This window comes from Sus scrofa, chromosome 7 (assembly GCF_054392235.1).
Source record: "Sus scrofa isolate SSC_HxYL_T2T_F1_AM1 chromosome 7, Sscrofa_HxYL_maternal_Yorkshire_Landrace_v2.0, whole genome shotgun sequence".
In the NCBI taxonomy this organism is placed as follows: Eukaryota; Metazoa; Chordata; class Mammalia; order Artiodactyla; family Suidae; genus Sus; species Sus scrofa.
This window is the reverse complement of record NC_139389.1, coordinates 85,015,210-85,035,428: the sequence shown is the minus strand read 5'-3', so window position 1 is coordinate 85,035,428 and position 20,219 is coordinate 85,015,210. Positions and strand designations below refer to the sequence as shown.

At 44.2% G+C, this 20,219-nt stretch overlaps 1 protein-coding gene across 1 annotated transcript in view; it reads left to right on the top strand.

The window, feature by feature from the left end:
- The window catches only part of LOC102166266 (uncharacterized), a 565,109-nt gene that overhangs the window by 526,044 nt on the left and 18,846 nt on the right, over window positions 1-20,219 (top strand). Inside the window, 1 exon segment of the mRNA NM_001315811.1 lies at window positions 17,346-17,395. Coding sequence (NP_001302740.1) covers window positions 17,346-17,395 — 50 coding nt within the window.

Sequence of the window (20,219 nt, the reverse complement as noted above, 5' to 3'; positions counted from 1 at the left end):
GTTGATTTACAGTGTTGTGTCAATTTCTGCTGTATGACATAGTGACCCATATATATATATATTTATTTATATATTTATTATTATATATATTTATTATATATATATATTCTTTTTCTCATACTGTCTTCCATCATGTTCTAACCCAAGGGATTATATATAGTTCCCTGTGCTATACAGTAAGACCTCATTGCTTATCCATGCTAAATGTAATAGTTTGCATCTACCAACCCAAAACTCCCTGTCCATCCCACTCCCTCCCCCTCCTTATGCGCTGTTTTTATCCAAGACCTGGTATCACTGTCTTGGATGCTCACCCCTCTCTTTTCTTCCATAATCCGTATATGTTAAAATGTATATTAAAACCCATCCAGTGCTCAGCTGTGTGATAAAGGCACTCTTGTGTGCCCTTAGAATACAATCTTTTTTAGACAATGTTCATTTCTTTCATTTACTTCAAGACTGGACCTTCTTAAAGTGTAGGAGACAGTGTATCCTAACTCCCTACCCTGTCCGTCTGAAACATCATATGAGTCCATGGTGGCACTTCCTTAGGAAAAGACAGGACTGTTTAGGAAAAGATAGGACTGTTACTCTTCCCTGGTGAGATATTCTCTTAGGCTACCACATAGACACTATTATGCAGTGAGAAAGTTTGGAAATCCCTTGGCCAGTGGGTAGGGGATAGGACCATGGAGTTTGGGTAGAGTCTGGGTAGGTATTCAGATGGCCTTGAACCTGGAAAACATCCCTTTGGATGTAGGAATGCATCATCCTTTCAGAACTGTCTGTCTAGGGCTGAGCTCATACATACAAGAGCAAGAGTTGTTAACAAATTATTTAATTCAACTTTGGCAGATTTAAGCCTAACAATGCAAAGGGGTCTTAAAAGCTCCTAAGTTTGGCCTTTTTAAATAAAAATGATTTGCTTTATGTAGCAGACCAGTGTTTTACTTCTTATCATAAAAGGCCATTTTCCAGAGACACAGAAAAAAAAAATCACGGAGAGTCCAACTGCCCTCCTCACTGTACCTTGTGTGAGATGGGGTTTTACTAGGGGTTTCAGTAAAGGCAGGAAATGCTGTGGGATAACAATGCCAGAATCTTCTTTGGAATTGGAACCCAGGTGGTGGTAAAGCCCAGTAAGTGGCCATGTTCTGTTTATATTGACCAAACACATAAATCCTGTGAAGTTAGTAGACATTTAATTTAATATGTAGACAAATGTGCCTTTTGAAAAATGACTTTTGCAAATGCATGAAACATTCATGATTGTTGAGAATAAAGCAATGATGATAAATAGATACAGAGTGAGACCATCCCAAATTGCCTTTAATATGGTAGCTCAGCTCCCCTTTCTCCAAAGAGATATTGGAGTCATGAGTTATTTACAGCCACAGTATCCCTTAAACTACGTTCTGCAATGATTTGTGTGTTTACTATGATTTTGCCCACATAACTTGTCTTCTGTTCTACTGATAAATGAGAATCTATCTCATTGTAAATGCTACTCATATGTATAAAATACTTTCTTTGTCGCTCATGCCTGCATATGTATTTATTCTAAAAGAGCCAGTATAAAACCCAAACATTGTCCCATTTGGAAAAAGTCCACATCTAGTCCCATACATGTCAAATTTCACTCAAAACATAGCTTTACTATTCAAATGCAATGGGAGAAAAAAAACTGAGATGAATTGATGATCCCAGATGGCTTATTAACACCTGAAAGGGAATTCAGAGTGAAAGAAAATGGCAGGCATGATGACAGAATTTTCGTTTAGTGATCAATCCCTCCATGGAGAATAAAAACTTTAAATATCCCTCATTGAGGAAGTAAGGAATTCAGGAGCCTGGCATTCCTGGGCGCACACCTGGGATGTCAGTTTTTCCCACAAGGCATTTTGGGGACAAAGGGGCCAATCCAAATGTCAGTCAAAAAACTATTACAAGGCAGGTGTTGTCAGGTTGACTGACTGTGTTATTAAAACCTACAATAGGTGATAACTGAGACTATAGACCAACCATTCTAAGGAACTTTAAAAAAGCATAGCCTATTTTTGAATGACTTAGCTGTGGGAAATACTCAAAGGCAAGGAAACAAACTAGAGGACTTGTAAGTTTGCTTTAGATCTAGTAAATATGACCAACTCATGCTAATCATTGTTAATGACTGTGATAAAGACATTGCATGGGGGGGGAGGCGGGGAGCAGGCGGACAGTAGGAAACAGTGGGGCTTGGTTCTTTTTTTTTTTTTTTTTTTTGTCTTTTTGCCTTTTCTGGGGCCGCTCCCGCAGCACATGGAGGTTCCCAGGCTAGGGGTCCAATCAGAGCTGTAGCCACTGGCCTACACCAGAGCCACAGCAACGCGGGATCCGAGCCGGGTCTGCGACCTGCACCATAGCTCATGGCAATGCCGGATCCTTCGCCCACTGGGCAAGGCCAGGGATTAAACCAGCAACCTCATGGTTCCTAGTTGGATTCATTAACCACTGAGCCATGACAGGAACTCCAGAGCTTGATTCTTTATGAGTCAAACAAGGATCCAATCAGCACCAGCCGCAATGCCATCCAGTGTCCATTTCTTTGTGGTGAGAGACCATATCCATGGACTGTGAAAGGGAGTGTTTCCTGAAAGAGTAGACTCCCTCTGGGCCAAACTGGATGACCGCCCCCGCCACTACCCGAGCTTGGGGAGGGCTGTAATGAGTGCAGCAAATGTGTGCTTGGCCTAAGGTAAGGGATCTTCAGGGTTTGTGCGATGGCCACTTCAGAACAGGGCGCCGAGGGTGAGATGAGGGCTCTGTGATGCTCCCTCACGTGAAATTCAGATGTGTGTCTGAGTGGCCCCTTGCTGCCCCCATCTTTCTTTAGGCTCTCAAGAGTGATTCCTAGCACAGTGGCTGTCCACCCGGCCATTTTTTTGCCTGCCATAACAGAATGGTGTTAGATATCAGAGGAGTTTGTTAATTGTTGCTCTTACACTTTGCCCTCAGTGTCAAATGAGGTCACCCAATTTCCTCTCTGCACATTTACAAGAAGCAGCATAAAACTCAAGCAAAATAGCCAGGAGACACAGAGAAAGATGGCTGATGAGATAATGAGACCTGTTTATTACAGTAGAGGAGAAAATGTCCCATGAAGGTGAAATATCCATCCAGCTTTCCTGAAGAGTCACTAGGAGTTTTTGTTGTGGCCCCAATCACAGTGCGAACAGTCTGCTAACAAAATTGTCTTTGGAAAAGGGACTCAGCTTCATGTTCTTCCCAGTAAGTGTTGTTCATGTGATTTTTAGATACTGATTTCCATTGAGTTAAAGTGGTTTTGGTGTTGGGTGGGAAATTTTTCTCAGGCTCTAAAGCATGTGGGTAGCTTCTAGGTCCTGAATGCTTTCCCCTCTAGAGCAGGGAAAGTTGCTGCCAGTGTTTTGCTGCTTAAATATCACCTATCTTGGAGTTCCCTGGTGGCTCAGCAGGTTAAGGGATCCAGAATTGTCACTGCTGTGGCATGGGTTTGATCCCTGGCCTGGGAACTTCTGCATGCCATAGGTGAGGAAAAAAAAAATCAGTTTTCTTTCTCCTTGTTTATATATTATGAAGAGTAAAAAATTGGGAAACTTTGTCAAGAGTTCATCTTCAAATCTCCCCCCAGGCTTGTCCCCAGTGGAGTTTGTTTGGACACATTAAACCCAGTATGATTTCTGGCTCCAACCAAAGTGGTTTTGGAAATAATTCCAGACTACCTATGACAAACATCCTTCCACTCTTCATAAAAGACCCACTTTCTCTGTTTGGCCTCGGCTGAGATTCCTGGCTCTGGTGCTCCATGCGTCTGCACTTCCCTTGTTCCATGGATGGGCGGGAGGTAACTTTTTTAAGAGTTCTTTTAATGCCAGAGGCAACAAAGATGGTATGTCAGCCAAGAACAACATCTTGTGTTGAGCCTTCTCACTCTTGCCATTTTCCAAATCCTTTTCTTCATTTTGGAAAAGCAGCCACTCCTTTTTATTTCCAGCACAGCAAAGGGTTCATTATGAGGCCAGAGACAGGGATTTCCTTTGGAATATTTTTCACAGGCTAACAATAAGCTGGAATTTTGCAGGCGGTTCACAAATGCTTTCTTGGGCCACAGCTCCAGGTATAGCAGTATAGACCATTCAAGTCAGGGGCATCTTAACTGTACCCCGTTTTGTAGAGGATCACAAAGGAGGCAAAAGCATGATGAGGGAAAACAAAAACTGTGGTTAAGTGGGGGAGATGTCTGGGTGATTTCACCCAAAGATGAACAAAAGGAAACCTCCAGAAAAGCACAGGGGCCAGGCACTCTGAGTTTCTGTTAGGGAGGCAATCACTGTGGGAACTCAGGAAGCAGGCAGCTTGTCTTTGGAAATGGCACAAGACTTTCTGTGATTCCAAGTAAGTGTCTCTGGCCATCCCTAATTTTGGTCAGCAATGGCTTCTTCCCTTAAATGATTTTTCAATATACCGATAAATGTTTTTTGAACCCCCAAGAAAGTTCTGGTAAGAGCTGGGAGGTTAGTGCTGAGCAGGAAGATGAGCAGGTTACCCTGGCGTAATTCAAAAGCCAGCCAAACAATCACAGGCAAGCACAATACCTCACCCCAGCCTCAGTGACTCCAGCTTGTAATGGCCAACCATCCTGGCCCAGGTGTCTCCCCTGATCCCAGGAGTCCAAAACCCTAGGATAGAGAACCTGAGACCCCTCAGCCTGGGGAGCATAGGAAGGCTTGTCTGAGATCCAAGAGCCGCTTTTAAATACGTTATGGACTTCTATTTAATGTTGTTATTCCTTTTAATTTGTCTAAGTAATACCTGAAAACGTCTCACTATAAAAAAATAGTTCGGATTACAGATAACACCAATATTCCCCCTTCCTTCAATATCAGTTTCCTCCCCAAAAGTGACCACTGAGACTGATTTGGGGTGTTGTGATGAGTTTCTCTTTGGAGCATGTTGACCCCAAATCTCCTACCTTCAAGCAAGGAAGCTCAAGACATAGAGAACTCAGGCTGCAGTTTGCAGATTTCCATTAGATATAAGGAACAGTTGCTTGAATGCAAAGCTGCTGGCAAAGGAAAGCTACCTTCCCAGGAGCTCTTAAAGAATACATAGGTCTTTGGGCAGAGAACACCTTGGCTAAAGACAGGAGGATGGATGAGGTGACCTATGAAATCCAGCCAGACTACTATAGGACTCAGGGATGGTCCACCCCAGGGCAAGCCTCTGTAATAGCCCTTCTCTTTGACCTGTCCTCTGGCTATTGTTACAGCCTGAGCTCCTCTCGACACTGCTCCTGTACTATGAATGCTTTGATTTTCTCAGCATCTGTGTGGTTTTTGCAAAGAAAGGAAACCCTGTGGGTACTCTGGAGTCGGGAGTTCCCAACTCACTTTTGGGAAGGGCACCAAACTCTTGGTCACACCAAGTAAGTTCTCCTTTCTGGCTAATTATTCTTCCCAAGATGCCTGCCTTCCATCATGCAGAAGCTGTCAAAACACAGGTGGTGTTTGCTTTGCTTGGTTTGTGTTGAGTGATTCGTGATACCAGTTGGAAAACAAGGTTATTAATGCATATATTCCCTGGGGCATTGTACTTGGCTTTTAAGATCCATGTAGTCTCTCCCTGAGAAAATATGTGAACCTCCATGAGGAGGAAGGTCCAGGGAAAGCAGAGGAAAAGAAGGTAGGAACTGGATGAAAATAGATAAAGGGCTTGCAGGAATAACAAAAAGATGGGATCCCAGGAGACCAAGCAGTAGCCACTTTGAGTGAATTTCCCAGGAGTTGCTTGTGCCAAGGCCCATTCTTTCAAAGAAAATTATGGCAAATAGAATCAGGCTGGGAGGTTGCTAGTTATTAGTATTCATCCCATGCTCTAACCTAATTACAAGGAGATTGTTTTGGCCATGGGCAGTCATTTCGAGTTTTGTTTTCCTCCTTGCCTCCTCCACCTCCACCTGTCTTCCTAGAGGCCTGAGTCAAGGTTATTGCAATAGCACTGAACACTGTGTAACACCCGTACAGACAAATTAACCTTTGGGGACGGGACCTCGCTCACTGTGAAGCCAAGTAAGTTGAGTTCTTCTCTGGCTGTGCCTTTAGGGGCAATCAATCAAATCGTTAGTTTGAAAAATACTTTAATCCTGTGCATCTGCTTGGGCTCTTTATTAATGCTCTTTCCCCAGGCCAAAGAGAGTTGGTTTCCTTCTCTGCTTTAAAATTAGAAGTGTGCGTGTGTATGTGTGCACACACACACACATACACACACACACACTCTTGCTCTGGCTCATGGTGAGGGACTTTCAGAAGCATATACAACATTTTCAAAGAATTAGAGATATAAACAATAACTGAACCAATGAGAATGTCAGGAAGGGCCTCCAGAGGGGACCCAGTGCCCCATGACCCCTCATGCTTCCCAGCATGCTCCCTGGCCACATGGGATACGCTTGGCTCTGTCTGATGGTCTAGTGCAGGAAATTACTCAGCTTCTCTCTGTAATCAATTCCGAAATTTAGCGACCCTTGCTGCCAGAAAGTACCTTCGTACATCTAACTTTGACTACCCACTACCCACTGAGATCTGAATCTCTGAAAGTAGCCACTGGAACTTTGGGCATCTAGTTTGAGAAAAAAATTTCTACAGAGGCACTAAGTCTACTTCCACAGCATCCCTGAGATGCCACGTGTCCCCTCTGGACATTCTGAACCCAAGCGATTTACAGGTTAGGCAGTATAGAGTAAGATTTGGAGACAGAAAAAAATTAAATTCAAGTCCCAGCTCCACTATTTCACTAGCTGTGTGACCTTGGACAAATTACTCAACCTCTCTGAGCCCTGGTTTTCCCATCCATAAAATAAGGATGAAACTTTCCCTGCCTTATTGTGTTATTGAAAGGAATAGATAAAATAATAAGAGCTAGAGTATTTAGCATAGTGCCCAAAACACAGAAAGAGCTCATTAAACCCTAGCTATTAATAATAATGATAAACATCATCTCCAACACACAGTAGAGCTTTTGTTTTGCCCCTCAGGCTCTTCTGTCAAGGCTCTGTCATGCATCAGGAGAAGAGCTGGCATGGGGGGAGGGTGGAGAATGTCAGCCTGTTCTATGAAAGTCTTCACCTGGGAACAGAAAGTGTCTACGTGGGAAGAGAAAGAATCCTGGCTAATTTAAATACCAAATCATCCAAGTGTCAGAGGCTGGGAGAGATTTCTGTAGAGAGCTGCATGGCCTGAGCTCCTGAGGCTACACAAGAAACCCTTAGAGCAGGGATGTGGCTCATGGTACAGCCAGGGGATGGCTGCGTGGATGAAACCTCGCGCCACCCTCTCACCAGGCTGACCCCAGCGTGACTGCCCCCAAAGTGCCCCCAAGACACAGGCTCCCCAGGTGGAGGGACAGGGACAGAGAGAAGATGGACGCTTCACAGGGAAGAGCTGCTTGTCCCCAGGGTGTGTTTCTGCTCCTCTGGGTTGTCAAGCTCGGGAGAAACATGGTGCCTTAAAAGAGCCCCTAAGTGAAGCTCTCAGGCCCAGGGTGGAGGATCAGCCCTCTAGAGAGGCAAATTGGGGCAGTTAATGTTGAAGACAGGGGACTGAGGGAAAGGTGGGAGCCATGCCACATATCTCTGATTAGGAAAGGACGCATTAAACACAAGCTGGAGGCACTGCTTCTCCAGCCCCACGGGCACTCAGACCACAGGCCAATACCGCTAGAGGAAGGGAGTGGTGGTAAAACCTTCCTAATAGGTTTGTGAAGAGTGAAAATGAGCTGTCAGGAGGAGTTGCCAGAGCGCTTTCTCTGGAAGGTTTTTGAAAGGAGACAGACAGCCTCCTCTCAGGGCTGATTGAAGTGCAGCCCTGCCTGGAGGCAGGAGAGAAATGAAAGAACCTCTCTAATTCTCTTCCCAGTCCCCCAGCTGCTCTGGGGGGGAAAAAAACAAAAAACAAAAAAACCCTGACTCATTAACGCAGAGTCACCTCCTTCAGGACACGGGGGTTGCTTGATTGAGTTTTGGAACCTTCTTGCCATGTCCCAAACTCGCTCTGTACTCAGGACTGGACAGGACCACCGGACTGGTTTTTTCATCCTAAAGCCCAAAACACAGGATCTGGGTCCCAGGTCACTGGTGCTGTTGAGACATGTGGGATGGGGTGTGAGTTGCGGGGAGCTCTAGGGAGTTTTTGTAGAGCACAGAGGCACTGTGGGAATAGCTATGCCCAGAGTTTGACCTTCGGTGGGGGAACCAGAGTGTCTGTGCTGCCCTGTAAGTACAGAGAGCTGGGAGCAGAACAAGCTGGTGTTTGAGGCCTGGGGCCACTGGTGACCTCGGAGCTGCCAAGATGGGATGGAGGCAGACCATAAGGAGTGGGAGGGATGCTTATTCAGGGAGGAAAATCACAGGCCTGTGTGAATAACACTGGAGGAAGTAGTGAAGGTTTCCCTTCTCAGGAGGGCTTTGTCAGGGGAAAGCTGAGCTGGCAGGTTTTTGATGCTGAGATAATCACTGTGAGGCAGGACAAGGCTTCTCCTTAGTCTTTGGGAAGGGGACAAGGCTGCTTGTCAAACCAAGTAAGTGGCATCCAATTTGAATTGTGCAATGAATATTATTCTCTCCAAGAGGAAGACCTGCTCTCTTTCCCATGGGGGGCCTCCTTGAGCCAGAAGGTCATTAAAGGGGCTGGGTGGATCAAGGCTCAATGCCTGGTCATCTTCCTTGTCCTTAAAGGAGCTGGGGGTGAGGGCTGGAGGGGACGAAACCCACCAAGACCCCCACCCCACAACCCAGCTCCAGGGTCCATCCACACCCTCAAACTCCCAATAAGTAAAACCATCAGATCTGAGTAGAGGTGTGCCTGTTTTACACACTTAAAAACTGAGGCCTCTCAGTGGTTTGCATCTTCTAACAGGAAAAGAACTCAGAGAGGAAGGATTTTCCCAGTAGACAGGGGGTTATTGAAATGAGAAGATGCCCGTAGTAACCCTCTGTAACCCAGCCCTGTGGTGCTGAGGCCTGGGTTGGGTGAACTCCTAGGCAGTGGGGTTTTATCACTGCAGAGCCCAGTATTTGTCAACCCCAGCCACCCCATGGCACCACTTTCTAGCCCTGCGGCCCAGGAAGTAGAGCTCTTAACACACCTCATCCTTGGTGTCTTGAAATAAGAGAAATTAGAGAGAAGGAGGGAAAGAGTTTATATCTCATATCAAGCAGTTCCCTTATTTTGTAGCAAGATTGTTTCCCCATGAGCCGTTCGTCTTCATTCAGCCGCTGTCTTCTCGGGGGAAGGCATTTTGTAGACGCGTTTGTCACAGTGTGACGCTGGCGACTGGGGGAAATTGAATTTTGGGGCAGGGACCCAAGTGGTGATCACCCCAGGTAAGCCTGATTCCCTGGAGCCTCACCTGATCTTACTTTTAACATGAGTGCCAAGTGTTTCTAACTGAGACTGTGAGAAACATATTTGAAAGGAAGCCTTTTCCCCGAACAGCAATATCCTGAGCCATTAAGTAAACAGGAGAGATCCGTTTGGTGTTAAATAGAAACATTTTGGGGTAAATAGAAATTCTCATTATTCTCTATCACTCCCCTGTGTAAGTACCTGATTCCTCTTATGAGAAATAAAGTTACAGTAAGAGGTAGAGCCGTGATTCAGGCTGCCGTGTGGAAGAGATCGGCTGTGGATTTGGGGGGGCGGGGGATTAGAAATGTGTTCAGGAAGATTGGATGTGTTTTTGACAGGCTGTGTGACACTGTGTGAATTATAACCAAGGAGGAAAGCTTATCTTCGGACAGGGAACCACGTTATCTGTGAAGCCCAGTAAGTATGAATGTGCGTCCCTGGATTAAGCAATGTCTGTGGATTAAGGGCTGATTTAGACCCAATTATACACTATATGAAGAATGTTTAGAGAGGGTGAATGAGCATCAAATAGAAGGAGGACAAAAGCCCCCCTGGCTAAGATCTGACATCTTGGTGCAAAATGGGCCACGCAGGGGAGTCTCTGGGAATTGCTCTCAGAATGTATGTGGTGGGGCTCTGATGTGTGATGTGTGACTCCTTACTTGGGATACTGGCTGTAGGGTCTATAGTCCTGGATTTGTACAGTGATCAGCAACAAGGGCTTCTAATGTCTTAACAAGCTGCTAAGGCACTACTCTTTGGGGCTAAGATGATGTCAATCCAAAGACAGAATCTTGTTAATAATGATCAGTGACTAGAATAATTGCGACTAGCCTCTCCCTAACAATCACTTTAGGGGAAAAAAAAAAAAAAGTTTATTCATAAGTACTGTTGGGACACTTTCTGTTTCTGAGACTTGCGACCAAAAATTTGTACAATATAGCCTCATGGAGCAGAGAAAACCCTTAAAATTATCTTTTTTTACTGTTTCGGGGATGAAATAATGTGATGCTGCCCTCAGGGAACTTACATTCTGGAGGTGGACCCCCTCATTCTCTCAGATATGACCATCCATATTCCGATGCCTCTTGGGCTTTTGTACCATCCTCGCTACCTTAGGAAATATTAAAATTGATCTCTGTTGAAGTTCCCATTGTTGCTCAGCCATAACCAACCCAACTAGTATCCACGAGGATGCGGGTTCGATCCCTGGCCTCGCTCAGTGGGTTAAGGATCCGGCATTGCCACGAGCTGTGGTGTAGATCAAACACATGGCTCAGATCTGGAGTTTATATGGCTGTGGTGTAGGCTGGCAGTTGCAGCTCTGATTCAACCCCTAGCCTGGGAATTCCATATGTTGTGGGTGCAGCCCTAAAAAGCCAAAAAAAAAAAAAAAGATAATTGTTGAAGTGGAAAACTAGTGTTCACATTTTTTCATCTAAGAAGGCTCATAAAAACCAGGACAGAGAAGATTTCTCCTTCACTCTGTGCATCACTGGGTTACGCCACCAGGAAACTGCCCAAATCCTTGAGTCCCCCTTAGACCTAGTCTACAGGATCTAAATGAGGTAGAGAGTTAGTGTCAGTTATCCCGTTAATTTGGCCACTAGTTTAATATCAATAAAATAATTTTAGAATGATCAAATTATCAGGGAAATTTCTAATTTTCCAGATCAAACCCAGGCTGGCAATGAGACAGGTCTAATGTATAAAGTAATTGCCAACTCAACTCTGCTCTGCCAACCTGGCCTAGTTGGTCTGGTTTTTGCTATGGGGCACATCACAGTGCTTCTTCTGGTACAGGCTGGCAGGTGATCTTTGGATCCGGGACCCAACTGACTGTTGTACCTGGTAGGCTACCACTATTAAATACTACTCACAAAGATTATTAATCTATAATTGTAGTGGGTCTGGGGTTGGAGCTGGGGAGAAATATCAATGACACGTACTTCAAAGGGTAATGTAAGAAGAGCATTATTTATCAAAGACCAAAGAGAAAGAGAAGCCTTTTTGTTAAGTTTGGAACAGGAGATGATGCAAATGAGTAGAGAAGAAACTATCCTAACCTAGAAGAATAGGAAGAGATTCCGTAAAGGGAACCTCTCTTTCTCATCATTTATATTTTCACTGGAACCAGACGCCAGGCTACAAGGTGGTTTTACCAGGAACTATGTTAAATCAAGTCTAGTTGGCCAGCTGCATTTCTAGCTTATCCTGGCTTATTTCTATATAAGTCACTATGCACAAAGGTGCCCATTTAAGATATTTAAATGAAGCTCTAGTTCTATAGCTCTCTGGTGCCCTTCCAGCAAAGTGTTCCTGTAACACACTGCTTATCATTTCTGCAAGTAAGAACAAGTAAGCCCCTTGCCCTCCGAAACTGCATAAGTATTATAATTACTTGCCTTAGACAGAAGTCACCTCTATTTTATTTCTCCTAACTGTCTTCATTTGTGGAGATTTGTTTAAATCTAAACTGTGTGGGCGTCTAACTGTTGGCACTGAGGTTTCCTTTCTCTTGAAAGTGTCAGCAAAATATTTTGCCCATAAATAATGTTTCATCTAGACTTGCAAATGACAGCCAACACTGCGGCCTCTTTTTTTCCTCCCCCTTGCTAAAGGGAATATGCAGGCAGAGGCAGGGAGGGAGCCAAAATATACAGTTTCATTGTGGGGGCTGGGCGGGGGTTCTATAATGTAGGCACTTTGACAGAGGGGATGGGGTGATCTGGTTTGATCGATCATACCTACAGAGTACAGCTCACTCGATCGCTGGTGGGGTTCAGGGTGCCCTTATAAGGGAGCTCAGGTCAGGCTGCTGAGCACAACCAGCTCCAACTCAGGGAGAGAAGCTTCCAGACAGCCCTGGAACTAAAGGCACAATGAGGATTTTCCTCACAGACCAGTCCACCGGAGGAGAATTTTCATAATTAGGAAAAGAGAAAGGTAAAGAGCATTTATTTGCAGTGTCCTTGTTTCGAAGATTGTGCAAATGGAGCACAGGAGACACAAGAATGAACCCAAGCAGAAAACTAAAGAAATCGATGAAACCGCTGAAGAAAATCAGATGCCCTTATCTTGCCTGTCTCTGATAATGAATGTGCCTTCTTGGCTCATTCCTCACCTTAGTTCTTGAATTTTCTAGGAAAATAGAAAAAAACAAAAAACGGGTGGGGTTGGGCTAGTCTTGGCCTAACTGGGTCATCTCTGGATAACACCCCCTCTTTTGAGGAAGTCCAGGAGACTTTTTGTAATGGCAGGAAACACGGTGTACAATACCAACAGACTTTACTTCGGATCTGGGACCCAACTCAGTGTAAAGCCAAGTAAGTGACAACTGTCTACAAAGAGAAAGTCACCAACGTAGTGCCCTAAATTCCTCTTAGCCGTCTGTATTTATTTTGAGTTCTTTCATTTGGGGGTTGGGGTCCCCACTCCTAACAACTTATCATGCCCTGCTCATCTGTCTCTTCAACAGACATTAAATGTAGTAAACAAATCCTATGATTCAGTAAACAGTCTGAAACTGCCAACCATACTCTCAGGAGAGTATCCTCTAGAAGGAAAATTCCCAAATTTTAACTACTGCTGCTTTTAGCAGTTGACCAAAAAAAGAGCATTTGAATAGAATTGAAAGGACTGATGAATGTCCAGGATTTCAGAGAGAAGATAGGACAAATGAAGTTTATATGTAGTTGTTAAAGATGAAAAGAATTAGTGTTGATAACAATCTAATAACTACCATTTTCTGAACACCTGCTATGTGCACAGTGCTATGTAAATGCCTCTCATGCTTTAACTCATTTAACCCTCCAAGCAATCCTCTGGGATAGATATTATCATCCCCACTTTCACAGAGGAGGAAACTGTGTGAAAGTGAGAAACAAAGCAAGAGGTTCAAATAGTTACCAAACAGCTCATACACAGCAGGGCAGATCTAGGCCTCGAGGCAGCCTGCCCGTTCCCCGCCCACTCTTAGCCATGGTCTTGGCCAGGTTTGTGTAGAAAGATGTAGCACTGTGGCTTTGATGACTACAAGTTCACCTTTGGAGCAGGAACCACAGTAACTGTGAGAGCAAGTGAGTAAGAAGGACAAAATCAGAATAATTTGAAAACAAAGATGGGGGGCATAGTGACACACCGTTCCCTCGGGGAAGCCCACCGTTCAGTAAGGAAGTTCCAGAAAGCTTTCCCAGTTTGCATTAGGACATAACCTGTCTACCTCACGGGTCTCCCTCACATCCTCCTCCACCCCAGTGGATCTCCTCCTCAGGGACACCTTCACAAGGATAAATGTGTTGAGAACATGGGCTTCACCATCAGCTCAAAGCCAAGCTAGCTATCTGCAATTATCTCAGGTCCCTAAAATAAGTAAGAGAGGATGTCTCTGGGCTGTATTAGGATAAGCTATAGTGCTTTTCAAATATTTGAAGAACTGCCATTTAGTCAAGGGAAGGGGTTAGTACAGAAGGCAAACGCAAAAGCAGTGGATGAAAGGAGATGTGTCTCAGGCTCATGCAGAATCTTTTTGAACAAGTAGAACCAGCCTGCAGTAGAAAGGCTGCTTTGTGAATGTGGGACTCTTTTCCTTGGAGATCTCTGTTCTGGGTCCTTGAGGGCTGTCTGTCTGATGTTGTAGAAGGGCTTTCTATGCCATTTTAGACTGAATCATTTCTGGGCTCTCTTTCAACTCTTAAGTGCTAAGATCTCATGACTCCAGCCTAGAGGATGAAAAGGTGTGCTCAGACTTGTTTCTTCTATTTTTATTATTTTGAGAGCCAAAGAAATATGTCATCGAATTATTCATGAGCTAAAACCTATTGGGGATTTTTATACCTAGAAGATGGTGGGATGTGGTTTCCCAGGGCGGTAAATGGGAAAATTCAGGGCAATATCAGGAAGGGATAAAAAAAAGAAAAAAGAGAAAAAGAGAATGCCTGGAGGGTGGACCAGAGGTCGAATGAGGGAAACGGGGTGTTTTTGCAGAGGACAGATCTAGTCTATCAAAATTTTCACAAGTTCAGCTTTGGAAAATGATCGAAACACAATGACAATCCAAGTAAGTGAGCGGCCTTTTATACTGGGAAATAGGGCCAGGGAAGCAAAGTTCCTTCCAATTTCAACACTCTCAAAAGGACGTGTAATTGCTTTCTGATGGGAGGGGGCCTCTGCAGGTAGGGAGACTATTGTTAGCACAGACCATTTGTCCCGTGAGAGATCACCTCTCAGATCGAACTGTCCTGCTCAGGCTCCACAAGAAAAAAAGGACTTAAAGCCACTTAAAGAGGATAGGGGTGAATTTTTCAACCTGTCCCCCAGGACTGCAGAGAGAGTGATGGGGAACATGAGGACCAGGTTCGTGTAAAGGGGGCCAGCACTGTGTTGATAGAGGCTCAAGACTAGGGAGGCTGTACTTTGGAAGAGGAACTCAGCTCACTGTACGGCCTGGTGAGTGGGTTGTTTTCTACTCCAGGGAAACATCACTATGAAGAAATCGAAAAGGAAGGTGAATGAGTTCCCTTAGTCCTGAAACTAAGGGAACAGGTGTATTGCTGCTCCCTCTGTCCCAGGTAGACTGGGATGGGGGAACAGAAGGAAGGGCAGGGTGATCAGGGTCCCTTTCAGGAACCTGAGAATCTGAGAAGAGACCGTGTTCGTCCCCACCACAGGCAAAGGAGAAGGGCAACCCCACTAGAGTGTGATGCATCCCAAAACAACCGCTTTGGCCCACACCCAATGCTTGGGGAAGGATATGGCCCTCAGGCTGGGTGGGCCAGATTGAGGTACAGGGGTTGCAAGGGTTATTTTGCTGGAGTGCTGTGATTCTCTGCCAGACTCCATCAACTACTTTCTTATCACGAAGGACCTCTCCATCATATTCTGTAAACTTACCCTGAGAAGCCTCCTCCTCCCTTCCTTAGTACAATCCTCACCAATGAATGGGCTGTAGAAGAGCTAGAGGGAGTCTGGGTCTGAAACTTGGCCCAAGGAGGGCACAGCAGCTCAGCTGGCTCAAGAGGACCCAGAACTAAAATATCCTTCTTCTCTTTGGGGTCTTCCCTTGGCACTAAATTGAATACAGAGATGCTAATACGGAGCATGCCTGTGTATGGATGAATTCATCAGCACTGTTGTATGTACGTGTATGTATGTATATCTGTGGATGTATGAACAGCCTGACCCAGAAGGTTCCCAGAGTTTATAGGGCTTCCTATTCTCAGGTTCCTTTATGGGTTACAAATGTTTAGATGGGCCCCTGAATGAAGTCTTACCTGACAGCTATTATCCTCACTCAGAGATCCAGGTCCAAACAGCCAAAGCAGAGAAGTGAGTAAAGATATGGAAGACCTGAATATGTGCCCATTGACCAGTATTCCAGTTCCACAAAGTGGACACAGCGCTAGAAGACAGCATTACCCTGCACATGGCCATGGCTGTGGGAAATGGCCTTTGCCAGGCACCTCTGGAGTGTGATTTCCTTGGTCCCTGTGGTTTTTGCTGGGCCTCAATTCACTGTGTGACCATCAGTGCAGGGAACAAGCTAACCTTTGGAGGAGGAACCAGGGTGTTAGTCAAGCCGAGTGAGTACCGGTGCTTGCACCACAATTGTTTCTAGCACTGAAGCAGGAGCCTGGCCGTCCCCTGTAAATTGAATGTGCTGTGTTGCTCCACATTATTCTGTCTCAAACTTGCCTTCATATATATATACTGTTCTCATGCATAAGCACGTAGGTGTGCATGAACTCAGTGTGGGTAATGGACAGTGCTATCTTGATATTTTCTAGGGTCTGTCTTCTTAAGAAAAGGAAAACAATTAAGGAACTTTCCTTATTTCTTCACATCTTTTATCTGATGGTCCCACAAGGCAGAGGAAGGTGGAAAGGGGGTGATTCTCTCTATTCAGAGTGCTTAAGTGTTTGAGCATGGTCACAATAGCAGGGCCAGGAGCCATGTGTTCGAAGGTTCAATATATTGCTGTCTGTAACCGGGGCTGCAGCCTCTATAACCATCATTCTGATTTATCTCCTCCAGCCCTCATTTTTCCCAATTAATGCAGTTGAAATATTGGTTAACTCTTATCTCCTGGCACACAGATAGCATGTGAGGATTAAAAAGGACATTAAAGAAAAAGTTGAGCTGGAGGTTTGTTTAGGGAGTTTTTTTTTTTTTTAAGGGGGGTGAATATTGTTTTTGTGGTTGATGATATTGTGTTTTTCATTAGGGAAGAGAATAAAGAAGGGAGAGATACTTGACAGCCAGGTGATATGATCAATACATGAACGTGTACATATAAATCATTAGGGCATTCAACCCGGGGCCAAAAGACCATGTGAATCTGGCCTAGCCACTCACCAACCACGTGCCCATAGGAAGCTCTCAGTTCCTCTCTGACATGGAGATTATGATTCCTGCCCTGTCTAGCTCAAAGGATTCTGTAAAACTCAAATGAGATAATGTATGTGAAATCTCTTTGAAAAGTATGAGCAGTTAGATGATTCATAATTTTTGGAGAGTTAGATTTTATGAAGAATTCCATTTGAGAGTAAACCCGAGGATGAACAAGCTTCATGGACTTTGGCTATGGCAGAGAAAGGGTTGAATTTGGACTAGGAAACAAACCTCTTCAATTATGAGAAAATAGAACATGAGAATTTTGACTAAGACTGTCCCTGGAGATCATCAAAACCGGAGATCACTTGGGAGAGAAATATATGAGTTTGTGAGCTTAGAGTGAGTGGTTTCGGAGGTTTCCTGCCATTCTAAAGAATGTATGTGTTGAAGACTTTTCTCGAGTTCACCGAAATATGTGCTGAGGATTGAACTGGGTTTCAACCAAGTAGGAGAACCTAGGAGAATTCCGTGCTTGAAAATGAAGCACACTTTGGTTTTTGTGATGAAATAGATCACTGTGGGGTTTTCAAGTGCCCAGAAGCTGGTCTTTGGAAGGGGGACCACGTTAAAGGTGAATCTTAGTAAGTACTGCCATACAATTTGAGCTCAATTAGTTACTGAGAGATGTAACAGGCTTTTTTTGTAAATCAAAGTAGACTTCCATATGTCCTTGGCTTTATTCAGATTTAGCAGGGAGCAGAGTCCTCCCCATCTCCTCCCCATCCTAACTGTAAGAGTTCATTCTGCTAGGTAACAGTCGGCACTGTTTGCTCACTTAATAGGGAAGCAGAATGGAAGAACTTCCCCCATCTCTGTGGCCAGCTCCATCAGAAAAAGCCATGAGAGAAACATTCTGAGATGCCAACACCTTCTCTTCCAGTTGGCCTCCTCTTACAAACTGGATGCCCTCAGAGGCCAGTGCCACAGTTTCCCACGACCCTGATAACATTCCAAAGTTACTTTGGAAGAACCTCTGTCTCATTTTGTCTTTTCTAACCAGGAATTTACCTGGTAGAACTAGACCTAGTGCTTCCACAGAGAGAAGTCTCGTGATCCAAGCATCCAAGGCCATGACTGACATGGTGTGACTTGGAGTCAGGCTTTGATCCTTCAGGCCCTCAATTTGCTTACGTGTAAATGGAGGTGATAATTCATTCCTCCATGTTTGGATCTCACTTCATATGTCACCTCCTCAGAGAGACCTTTCCTGCCCAATTCTTCTAATAAGCCACCAAACACAACCACCAGGTTTTCTATTCCATTTTCCAGCCTGATTTTATTCCTGCACTCTTGTTACTTGACATTGTGTCATCTAGGTATTTGTTTATGCGAGCCTCCCTCTAGACCATAAGCACCATGAGGACAGGGACAGTGTCCTGGTGGCTTGCTGCTGTATCTCCAGCACTAGCACCAGCCTGAAGCATGAAGGTTCATAGTTATTGAGTGAGTGGAGAGACCCACCACCATCTATACTCCTTCTCATGAAGGGACAGAGCTTGATTAGTGCAAGCCAAAAACGAAAGCTCACAGAATTCCTTGCCAGAGTCAAGGATAGAAAAAAAAATCTACTACTTATGGTTACATACAGGGTGGTGTGAGTGAGCAAGTACTCAAGGTATTTGCAGGGCCTTATTTCACTGTGTTTACCAGACAGGTTATAGGCTGGTCTTTGGGAAAGGAACCACCGTATCTGTGAGTTCCCGTAAGTACCTGGTTATTATTGATCATAAAGCCTATACTTATCCAGCAGACTTATATTGCACAGGAGACTAAATGTCTCTTTATTCTTGAACTCAAGGGGTATTGGAATTTATTAACGAAAGCCATTAAATCTAAATGAAAAAAAAAAGATGCTGCCCCCCCCATCCCTAATACCCCAACCATATCCTCTGTTCCACTCCATGCTCACAAATTTTTTTAAATATGCTAAAATGATGAAAGAAAGATGACCTCCAGGGATACAGCAATTTGCTAAATGCTGGTAAGATGAGCTTGTGTACAGGGGTTGATGCTTAAGTGAAAACGGGAATCAGAGCTGATAGCCTTTGCTGATAAGACAAGACGACTTGGTGAAATTTTGCGAGTCTTTTTGAAGGAAATGCGTCAGAGTTGTCTAGAAACTATCCCTTGAACTCGTCTCAGGCTCTGCCCTCCATCAATACTATTGTGTCCTGAAAAGAGGCTTTCAGAGGCTTAATTCAGAGGCTTAGTCTTTATTTCAGTAAGAAAAAAGGGGGAAATCCCAGCCAGAGTTCCCAGGAAGGAGGACACATACATGCGCTTCGCATTCATCTATTATCAAGGTAGCTCAGGAATTATTGTCAGGCAGCACGGCGCTGTGATCTATCACACATTCATCTTTGGGAGAGGGACAAGATTATCAGTAAAACCCAGTAAAGTAGACAATGTGTCACTAAAGTAGGAGGCTTAATGTGGCGACTGAGGCTCATTGAACTTATTCCAGTATGTGTAGGGCCCAAGTGCCGAGAAATGAATGGTTTATGCAGACTGAAGTGCCTTCTGATGTAGAAAGAAATGTTAAAGTCTGAGCAGAGAGGATAGAAAGATCTAACTGTGGAGGAAAAATAGTCATGTGGATAAACCAAAAATAACAGACTGACACAGCCGCGTCGGAGAGTCGATTCCAAAGAAAAAGGCAAAATTTGGCTGAACACTTCATCCTTCTAAACCTGGCTGGATCAGTGCATCCAGGCCATGTTTCTTTGACTGTAAAATGAAAATATTTACGCTCACTTCATGAGTTTTTTAAAAGATAAAATAAATTAATGGATATGAAAGTATTTTATAAATTAGGAAATGTTATACTTATATAAAATGTTGTTATTATTTGATTTTGGAACAAAAAGAAAAGGCTAGGACAGCTATAATTCTTTCAGCATGAAGAGAATATGTAGGTCCTTAGTAAAAGAGCTGTATTTCTGTGGATCTGTAGTCATGGACATTGGTAAAAACCATTCTCTCTTCTACTGAAGTACAGTGACTTAAATGTCAACCACAGGAAAATGGCAGGGAAGGGAAGCCATTCTGTAAAGGCCTGCATGGCAGTGTAGATTCTGGGAGTAACTTCAAGGTTACCTTTGGAACTGGAACAATGCTTCAAGTCACCCCAAGTAAGTCTAAATCCCAAAGCATTTCCCCTGACTTGTGTTGTCTCCTCTCAGATGGTAATATTTGGAGCACATATTGGGATATAGTAGGCCTTTTCTGGCTATTTTCTAATTTAAATAAGGATCCTATAGAAGGATCTCGTCTGTCCCTTAACATTCTAATAGTTTTGTTCCATCCACATTGTGTTCTTTCTTAAGAGAAAAGCAGGCCAAGACATCACCCATGACACCAACTGTAAATAGTAAACTTGCCAAGGATAAGAACTAAAGAGAAGAC